This window comes from Papilio machaon, chromosome 18, assembly GCF_912999745.1.
Source record: "Papilio machaon chromosome 18, ilPapMach1.1, whole genome shotgun sequence".
In the NCBI taxonomy this organism is placed as follows: domain Eukaryota; kingdom Metazoa; phylum Arthropoda; class Insecta; order Lepidoptera; family Papilionidae; genus Papilio; species Papilio machaon.
Window position 1 is genome coordinate 2,393,932 of NC_060003.1, and position 9,212 is coordinate 2,403,143.

The window sequence follows — 9,212 nt, forward strand, 5'->3', positions numbered from 1 at the left end:
TAACAGACCATTTATAAAACTTTTGTCTGTCTGTTAAATCTGGGAAGTCCTCATTTGTTCCAAGTAATTTCCGAAACGGCTGGGCCAATTTCCACGGCACAATAACGGGAAGGTACCTGATGCTTGCAGGAATATTATAGCCCACTTTTCTTTTAAATTATTCTGAGCTGAGGAAGTCGTGGCCGACCGCTAGTTTCTGAATTAAGTTTTTTCGTATATTTTCTTGGAGTTGCATTATATATTGCACTAAAGTCGATTGCGGAATCGAGCGATTGCAATTTACCTCAAATCATTCACAGTGATACCATTTTCACAAAATTATGGCATCAAAGTATAGTTCGAAATAGTGATAAGAAAAATGCCAGTGCCTACCGCTACCAGTTATGATCTAGGTAACCATACAGATATTATTGCAAAATTACACGCCTAGTTGGAAAAAAGAGCAATGTTTTATTAGGCAAAAATCATAGCTATCATTTTAAGCAATTATCACCATGGTTTTCATGGAGTGCATCAATTATATTTCCAAGATAAATTCACTCTTCATATGAGCTCGAAGAGAAGATTGTGGTTAAAACTGAAGATACCAATGACATTTCAGCAGGCGGTGCCTATCGACCCGGTTGCACTGCAATCTTGGATATGTCTGTCTGTTTTCTTCTTGTTCCTGATTTGTTTTGAGTAGAACAAGAAGAATCTGTTTGACGATTAAACTTTATTATAGAGATAATAATGTATTAAATAACTGTATTGAAAAAATTCATAATAATAAAAAATATAATAGCTAGTCTACTCTTATAATTAACTGTTGTTGTTTTCGACAACCCTCAAGAAATTGTGTCAATTTGACTTTGACATTGGCACATTGACATTTTTGGCCTCCAACCAAAATTATACAAAAAAAATGTTTTAATTTAAATTCAAAATTATATAAATCTCTGTTAGCTTATTATGATGTGCTTTACATGATTGATTTTAAATACTGATACTTAACTTGGTATAAAGGTGACAAATTAATTTGATAAGCAAAGTCAACAAAGAAAATAATCAAAATGATTTTCAAAAATGTAACCCATGTCCTATTTGATTTAGATGGCTTACTTATCGGTAATACTTAATTTACATAAAATTATGCCAATGATTACTTATGATGTATAATAACCTGTATCGTTGGATGTATTTGAAATATGTGTGGAATTATAAATTTCATTTAATTAAAATGTTATTTAATAATCTTAATTCTGATTACAGATTCTGAACGATTATACACTGAAGCATTCTCTAATATTTGTGCCAAGTATGATAAGGAGTTTACTTGGGAATTAAAGAGGAGCATTTTGGGTTTTCAAGGCCATGAATGTGCAGAGAGAATAATAAAAACACTAGATCTACCACTAACAGGGGAATCTTTTATGGAAGAGTGTAAAAAAGAATATGAGAAAGTTTTTGTGAATGTTCAACTTATGCCTGGTAAATATCACATAATATTTAATCAAGCTGTTGTCAGTCTTATGGTATGAAATACCCTAAGCCTTAAGATTTGAGGACAAAACTTTGTACAATGATAATACTACAATCTACCATACTCAAAGTCATGTAATTGTCACTTAAGCTTTGACTCCTGTAGTGACAACTGTAATGGAAATTAAACAAGTTAGGATTTTCATTTAGTGTAAAGAATAAATAATTCTAAACAATAACTTAAGATATCAAATAACTTTAATTAATTATTTTTTCATTCAATCTTAACTCATTACACTTTTTTTTAGGAGCACAGAAATTGGTAGAACATTTGCACAGTAAAGGTGTGCCCATAGCTTTAGCTACAAGCTCCGGTCAAGACAGTGTTGACATGAAAATGCAAAAGCATAAAGATTTCCTCAGTAACTTCCACCATCTTACCATGGGTACTACTGATCCAGAAGTTACGAAAGGAAAACCGGATCCAGCTATATTTCTAGTTTGTGCTTCGAAATTTCCTGACAAACCTGATCCAGAAAAGGTATAGACAGTAATAGATAAATTTACTCAGATATGTGCTATATAAATTCACACAATGTACCAAACAATAATGTGCATGAACCGATGCTATATTTTTAAAATGTGGCTTTAAAATCAATAAATAAAATCAGTTAAACACATTTTTATAAATGTTCGAGTTTATAATTTAATATTTACGCCATATTATTATTTTGTTGAAATTTCAACTAAATTACAACACTGAACAAATAACTGTATTATTGTGATATATGAAATTAATTTAAAAGGTAAGACTTTCTGTTTATAAAATTTTGAGCCTAGATTGTGAATCAAATGATATATGTTTTGTGCTACAACAACAACATAACTCACGCCGATAAATCAGAGGGTTAAGTAGAGACCACGGACCTCCAGAGGTATTAGGACCACTAATACCTCTCTCGCTTCTTCAACATTCATACATCTATGCATACATGCATGTCGGTTTTGGGTGCTCTTAATATTTTGTGCTATTTAGAACTTTTTGTTAATATTATGATAATCTTTTTATGTTTCAGTGCTTAGTGTTTGAGGATGCAGTGAATGGAGTGAAAGCCGCATTGGCTGCTAACATGCAGGTTGTAGTTGTGCCCGATCCTCGCATAGACACAGAAGATCTAAAAGATGCTACATTGTGTTTGAAATCATTGGAAGATTTTCAACCAGAGCTATTTGGATTGCCTCCATTTGATTAGAGTTGTACCTTTTTAATGGCAAAATTTTGACATTGACAGTTGTAAAAAAAATACATGTTTTAGGTTAAGAGCTTTTTTTTTGTTATTTGTTCTTTAAAAGACTTTTAGGTTATGAAGGTATTTTTGTAATTTGTGTTTGCTACATAATAGTAAAAGAGTAACATTTTTATGTAGTAAATAAGGATAAAAGTTTTCAGTACAAATGCAATTCCCTACCTCTTTTTTGTTCCTTTCAAAAACAGTATTAATGTAACTAGTATATAAATATATATTTTACTTCTTAAAATTACTTAAATATTTCTCTATGCTAGGTCTTGGAAAAATAATAGTTGGGCAACTTTTTGATGAATGTTACAAAATCGTCTAGAACAGTAATTGTCAAACTTACTTCTTTTACCGCCCCCTTTGAAAATCAATTATATTTCAGAGCCCCCTAATTTTTATTCAGCCCTAAAACTTTTAGAAACACAATTTCATTACTTTAATTAATTTCAATGCCCCCCATTTTTGGGCCCCTTATCGCCCTCTCCTAGGTTTCAAACGCTCCCAAAGGGGCGTTATCGCCCACTTTGGGAAACACTGGTCTAGGATGTGATAAGCTGACTTGAAATTATTTTTTTTTGTAGCCAGCCTGTAGTAAATGTTGATTTATTTATCTGTGTAACATGTTATGTAGTTATATCTGTGTATAGGTGTTAAATGTCCTAAAACGGCAAAAGTTTACTTATGTAATTAGTCTTTTTAGTGTAAGTTTATTGTATCAATTCTAGTCAGTGTTTGATTTCTGACAATAAAAGATTTACGTGATTGTTTTTTATTTTATTTTTTATTCTAGTAGCCACGAACATTGTTCAAAAAATAACCTCTAGAAAAATTCCACACAGTTTTTCACTCCATAGGGAATATATTGTATAAAATAAAATACAATGTTAACTTGAATAAAATATATAATTTATTGATGCATTCATAGTTCTTTTTTTATTTACATTTTAAACCAAACTAAATGTAAGTTTTTTTTATCTTAACTAAAAACATTTAATGTAACTGCCATTAAACACGTTTACAAATCATGTTCTAACCTCGTGACTGTACAAAATTTGTTACGGTAGGTAAATATATATTTTATGGTTACTAAAACATATACTGATATTGGTTTAAGGAATAAAAGACAAATTAAACACCAAAGATTCGTTGTATAGAAACTAGATCAAACATTCGAAACAAAATTAAAGTGTACAAAATATTTTTCATTAATTGACATTTATACAACATACAGAGCTATTTATTTGTAAAATTCGAGATTTATTGTAATAAATCAAATGATCCGTTCAGCTGTCAAAGTCCATCATTTTTTTTTTTAATTGTACAGTCAATCGGATCCAAATGCACAGTGGGTTTAGGACAAAGATTTGTGATAATCGCCTTAGTATCGTCATGGTCAAAATTTTGTCGATGAAAAGATTGATACGATGGCGATTTTCACTAATTTTCATACTACACGTAGTTCAACTGACAGTTACACGCACAGTTTTAACTGTACAGTTCGATTGTTCAGTAAAAACTGAAGGTGTGTGGACATTATATTTTTGTGACTGTGTCACTGTTTACCTTGAAGAGGCATTTACAACTTCACCGGGCCTGAAGTGGCCTGGCGCAGATGGCACTTAACCTAAACCTCGGGTAGACAGTAAAGTACTGTTAACATCATGCATGTAAACGTGAAATTCAATAGGTTCAAAGGCATATTATTTGATTGTTAAATTTGTTTTTTCACAAATAATGAGGGATTTACAATACGTCTTAAACATGATTTACGTCAGAGGAAATACTATTACCAAGTTGTGGGTTGTTAAAAATTATAAAACTAACTACTTTGGTTGTGTGTATGGCGGCAGACCAAACAATTCCGGTCTAAAATCCACCATAGAGTTTAGTATAAGTGTAGCTTCAGGTGCAAGTGACCGGTCAAGTCTCGGATCTGGTATCATCACAACTTGCATACCAGCGGAGTGGGCCGCTTTTACACCATTTATCGAGTCTTCGAATACTAACACCTGAAACATAAGCAGTTTTAGGACTTCTTCGACCCATTTCGGTAAAGCTTTTGACGTTCACAATTCATTTATGGCGTAATTATTATTAGTTATTAGCGCCCGAATACGGGGTGTCTCGCGCCCCGTATTTCTGTCCATGCATTTCGTAGGGCCTGCATGCAAGAACCGTTTTCATTAGTCGTTTTGGCCCGCATACGTTTTGTAATATTATTTTACCGCGCATTATACTCGTCATCTCACTCCCCGCACGATGTGTGCTTTACATCGACTGATGAATTTTATTACTCGTTAGTCCGTATGCAAGGACTGCAAGCGGTATAACTGCCGAGTTTACGGCTAATGAAATGAGCCATTAGATTGGAAACTTATTCTATCAACATACAAACGTAGCATAAATCATAGCTCCTATGATAATAGTTTGATGAAATTTGATCCTAATTTCCTAATTGGAAATAGAAGTTTGTACCGACGGAAAAAAGTGTTTTTTTTATTTCTATTGTGTATTATTAAGACATAGTTGCCTTTACCATTAAATAAATTACTATGGCAATATAATACGGTCACGGCGTATCTTAAAGTTATCGTCGTTAACGCCAAGCAACATATTATATTAGTTACAATTTAGTAAAAATAATAATCATATCACTTAAAAACACTGTATATATTATGTAGATAAATGTATTTAAGTAGTGTTACTTATTAAATTGTTATATAAACGGAGTAGAGCATCCACACGATAAAACTTATTTTATCTGTATGTAACATTAGAACATGAAATGGATATCTTGTCACTATGGAAATAATTCCAAAAATTTTTTTGTTCTCTGTACCTTTTCTGGGGCCGGTTTGTCTGGAAACTTATCTGCAGCCACGAGAAATATATCTGAATAGGGCTTTCCTCTCTTCACTAAAGGATCAGAAGAGCCCCATGTCTTAAACTTCAGCATATCGAATAATCCTAAATGATTTTTTACTTTTAAATCATAGGTTTCCTTACTGCTACTCGTTGCAAGGCCAATAGGAACGCCATTGTCACGTAAATGTCGTATAAGTCTTTCGACTCCTAGAAATGGTATTGTAAATTGTTTTTTATTTTTTTAACGAACCAAATCTAAATTAAATACAAAGACATCTATCAAGGATGCGTAGTATATAGGAGAAGCGGTTGACATAATCTCTGTCTACCCAACTACGGACGTAAATCCGTTTCATTGTATGTATACTAATACTACAATTATTGGATTCGAGTTCAAAAAAGATCCAACGAATTAAGTTTTGCCACCGATATGATAGCGCAATACTTGTCACATTTGAGACCATGAGAGCTATATGTCGTTTGTTTTTTATTGGAGAGACAATAAATTCAACGCCTTATATAAATAAAAAATCCTTGTTGGTAATATATCTCTGTACAATAAACCAAAAAGGAGCCGTACCTTGGACAAAAATACTTGATCAACATAAAATGTAACCTAAAAAACAAATTAACATTACAAACCAGGCATTATCTTAGATTGTGGAAACAATTCTTCATAAATGAATCGTGTCTCTTTCACGAACTCATCCACGGTCAGTGGTAGGTCAAGGCCGTTGATAATAGAGGCGGCAAATTCCCTAGTCTGTTGACCCATAATTCTACATTTCAAATCAAATGTAAACTCTTTGCCATATCTTGATGCGATCTTTTGAAAACCTATCGTATACAAGTCTTCCGTATCTGAAATATTATTGTGCTCTTAAATATTTTTCCATAAATAAAACAAAAACGATTTTTTTTTCTAATACTTACTCAATATCAAACCATCCATGTCAAATAAAACGTGAGTTACAGGTTTATAAATCATATTTATTCACAACAATAAATTAATAACACAATTAATAAACTCACAAGCACAATTAATGTGTAGATAATAAATAAATCTTTAGCGAAATTATATTACGACTAAAAAAGATGTGACATCACAGTTTTGTTATCTTATCTATGGTTTTAAGTTCGCGACTTTACAGCGCGGGGTATTTTAAAAGACAACTAATTTATAAACTACACGGAACTTTTAATACATTAACAATACTTTAGAGTATAATTTGAAATAATATTACCAGTAATTGGAATACATATTTAAAACAAAATTAACAGCTTTTATCCTACTAGGTTATTTAGCCAACACTTGTAATTTATTATCAAAATTGATAAATTCTTTATGTACTTAGGTGAAAATATTAATCTATAAAATAACTAACAAGCAGCTTAAAAGTTTGCTAATTTACTAACCTTGTACAATTTATACCAAACAAAAAAATTGTGCTAATTTTCCACGAATTATATTCTAAATAAATAACATTGAATTATTAGAATTAACAATATTAGAAACATCTCAAAATGTGTATAAAAGATCACAAAATAAAATTTTACATTTTCTAATATCAAAATGATTTGTTCTACATTTAAGTACATACAATTAGTAGAGGCAGATATTTACTCAAATGGAGGTAATCCGAATAGTTGTGGTTGAAAATCTTCTAAGCTATCTATAACTAAAGTGGCTTCCTTTGTCAGACTTCTGTCCATCCGAGGGTCTGGTACCATTACAACCTGCATACCTGCAGCCCTTGCTGCTTTCACACCATTGATTGCATCTTCAAACACTAGACACTAAAATATAAATGATATTAGAAACTATGCAGAATTTTAAAGAAGTAACCTATAATATTCCATCAGGCATCAGCTACCGGATAGCAATATCGAAGTCCCACTGACATTTCAGACTTAGTGTGGGAGTAAGAAAAATCAAATTAGCCTAAAATATGCCCACACACCAGCTACTTTCTAGTGAAAATTCCATCTGAATCAGCACAGCTGTTTCGAACACAGCCGTTGCCCTCAACTTAGTTCGAAGTTTGGATACAGACAGACTGAAATGTGGGGTAATCTCCAAAACGGCTCAAGCCATTTTGATAGGACTTCTACTGTTGCTGATTTATGCTGGAGAAACATTGGCTACTTTTTAATTCCTCTAACAAAGTCGCAATTGACAGTTTATAATATCAGTTAGTTGTAAGGGCTCAATTTCCGCAACTCCACGGCTAAATATTAATAAAATATAGTTATGGTATTTTATATTGTACTAGCCAATGCTTACTTGTTCAGGTTTTGGTGAATCTGGAAATTTGGCTGCAGCAACTAGAAATATATCAGGATATGGCTTTCCTCTTTTCACTTCTGGATCCGATGACCCAAATGTTTTATGCGGGAACAAAGAGAAGAGGTCAGAGTGATGTTTATCAACTTTTAAATGGTAACCTTCCTCACTAGAGCTTGTTGCTAGGCCAATTGGAATGTTTTGTTTATGGAAATGTTCTATTAGTCTCTTAGCACCTGTAACATACATACTTTATTAGGTTATAAAGTTTTAAAATGTTATAATTAAATTTTAAAGATGGTATTATCACCTGGCATTAATGCTGTATCAGGAAACAACATTTGAAACTGCTCCTTGCTTTCAGTTATAAATTCGTCGACTGTCATCGGTAGATCAAGAGCCGTTATTAACATTTGGGCGGCCTCGTGTGCCTGAGTCCCCATAAGTTTTAATTTCATCTCAAACGTGAATTCTTTTCCATAGCGGGAGACTATATTTTGAAATGCTACTGTGTATAGCTTTTCAGTGTCTGAAAGCAATCGCAAAATAATAATGCAACATTACTCATTCAAGAAATACAAGTTAAATTAAATTCAAAAATATAGTTACCAAGTATAAGCCCATCCATATCAAAAAGTACGTGGGTTACCGGATTAAAAACCATTTTTTTATAAGTAGAACTGAATTATATTTTACAAAAAATGCTTCACCGCGTATAAATCAGTGATAAAATGTTTTATTTACAGTTTATTTTTGGTATGGAACTGAAAAACTGAAATATATTTATATATCTGACATATGTCTCTCAACGTCAAACATGTGTCAACTTCTAAAATTTACTGGGAACATTTACGGCGAACGTGACCTTATATAAGATGTTATATTAGATTACTTTGTACTCGCAATGTAATTTATCAACCGCCAAAATAAGAACACTAAAGTAGGTTAGAAGGTATTTTCCCATCCTTTTCTACAAATTGAGATATAATATGAACTGTTCGCCGTTCGCCACTCTTCGTAACTAGCCAATGGCTAGTTTGGTTTACACATGTGAACCGTGAGCTGATCTTCAATCTTCAGTCATAAATAGTTACACATAACTAATATTTTGGTTTTGCTTAACTAAGATTATTCCATTGGCATTGGCACAAAGTATATTATTGTAATCTATTTATTATTTCATTTTTATCTTTTTTTTATAACAATGATAAAAATAATAGTTAGATATAAGATAATGGATATTATCGGTTCTACGAGTTCAAGCTAAGTATTTGAAAATACATTGTAAAAAATTTACATAGTAG

At 32.0% G+C, this 9,212-nt stretch overlaps 3 protein-coding genes across 3 annotated transcripts; 1 reads left to right on the forward strand and 2 right to left on the reverse strand.

Annotated features, from left to right (window-relative positions):
* Nucleotides 1-933: 933 nt before the first annotated feature.
* LOC106715395 (pseudouridine-5'-phosphatase) lies at nt 934-2,728 on the forward strand. The gene is made up of 4 exons (XM_045682235.1): nt 934-1,107; nt 1,252-1,470; nt 1,770-2,002; nt 2,538-2,728. The coding sequence occupies exons 1-4, from the start codon at nt 1,053-1,055 to the stop codon at nt 2,712-2,714; spliced, it is 684 nt and encodes a 227-aa protein (XP_045538191.1). The 5' UTR covers nt 934-1,052; the 3' UTR covers nt 2,715-2,728.
* A 1,288-nt stretch (nt 2,729-4,016) lies between these two features.
* Nucleotides 4,017-6,811, reverse strand: LOC106715433 (pseudouridine-5'-phosphatase). Its single transcript, XM_014508721.2, has 4 exons — nt 6,558-6,811; nt 6,267-6,485; nt 5,599-5,831; nt 4,017-4,768 (listed from the first exon to the last, which is right to left on the reverse strand). Exons 1-4 carry the CDS (start codon nt 6,610-6,612, stop codon nt 4,583-4,585), a joined length of 693 nt encoding a protein of 230 aa, XP_014364207.2. The 5' UTR covers nt 6,613-6,811; the 3' UTR covers nt 4,017-4,582.
* A 400-nt stretch (nt 6,812-7,211) lies between these two features.
* On the reverse strand, nt 7,212-8,865 carry LOC106715445 (pseudouridine-5'-phosphatase). The gene is made up of 4 exons (XM_014508735.2): nt 8,518-8,865; nt 8,219-8,437; nt 7,909-8,144; nt 7,212-7,421 (listed from the first exon to the last, which is right to left on the reverse strand). The coding sequence occupies exons 1-4, from the start codon at nt 8,570-8,572 to the stop codon at nt 7,245-7,247; spliced, it is 687 nt and encodes a 228-aa protein (XP_014364221.2). The 5' UTR covers nt 8,573-8,865; the 3' UTR covers nt 7,212-7,244.
* Between the last annotated feature and the right edge of the window lie 347 nt (nt 8,866-9,212).

What these genes read in the sequence shown, in the direction of transcription:
- LOC106715445 (XM_014508735.2), bottom strand. Translation starts at nt 8,572, where the DNA reads ATGGTTTTTAATCCGGTAACCCACGTACTTTTTGATATGGATGGGCTT. An exon ending in TATGGATGGGCTTATACTTG is followed by an intron (nt 8,438 to 8,517) that starts GTAACTATATTT and finishes GATTGCTTTCAG; the next exon opens with ACACTGAAAAGCTATACACA. An exon ending in TGATACAGCATTAATGCCAG is followed by an intron (nt 8,145 to 8,218) that starts GTGATAATACCA and finishes TGTATGTTACAG; the next exon opens with GTGCTAAGAGACTAATAGAA.
- LOC106715433 (XM_014508721.2), bottom strand. Translation starts at nt 6,612, where the DNA reads ATGATTTATAAACCTGTAACTCACGTTTTATTTGACATGGATGGTTTG. An exon ending in CATGGATGGTTTGATATTGA is followed by an intron (nt 6,486 to 6,557) that starts GTAAGTATTAGA and finishes ATAATATTTCAG; the next exon opens with ATACGGAAGACTTGTATACG. An exon ending in ACAATCTAAGATAATGCCTG is followed by an intron (nt 5,832 to 6,266) that starts GTTTGTAATGTT and finishes TACCATTTCTAG; the next exon opens with GAGTCGAAAGACTTATACGA.
- LOC106715395 (XM_045682235.1), top strand. Translation starts at nt 1,053, where the DNA reads ATGATTTTCAAAAATGTAACCCATGTCCTATTTGATTTAGATGGCTTA. An exon ending in TTTAGATGGCTTACTTATCG is followed by an intron (nt 1,108 to 1,251) that starts GTAATACTTAAT and finishes TTCTGATTACAG; the next exon opens with ATTCTGAACGATTATACACT. An exon ending in ACAAACCTGATCCAGAAAAG is followed by an intron (nt 2,003 to 2,537) that starts GTATAGACAGTA and finishes TTTATGTTTCAG; the next exon opens with TGCTTAGTGTTTGAGGATGC.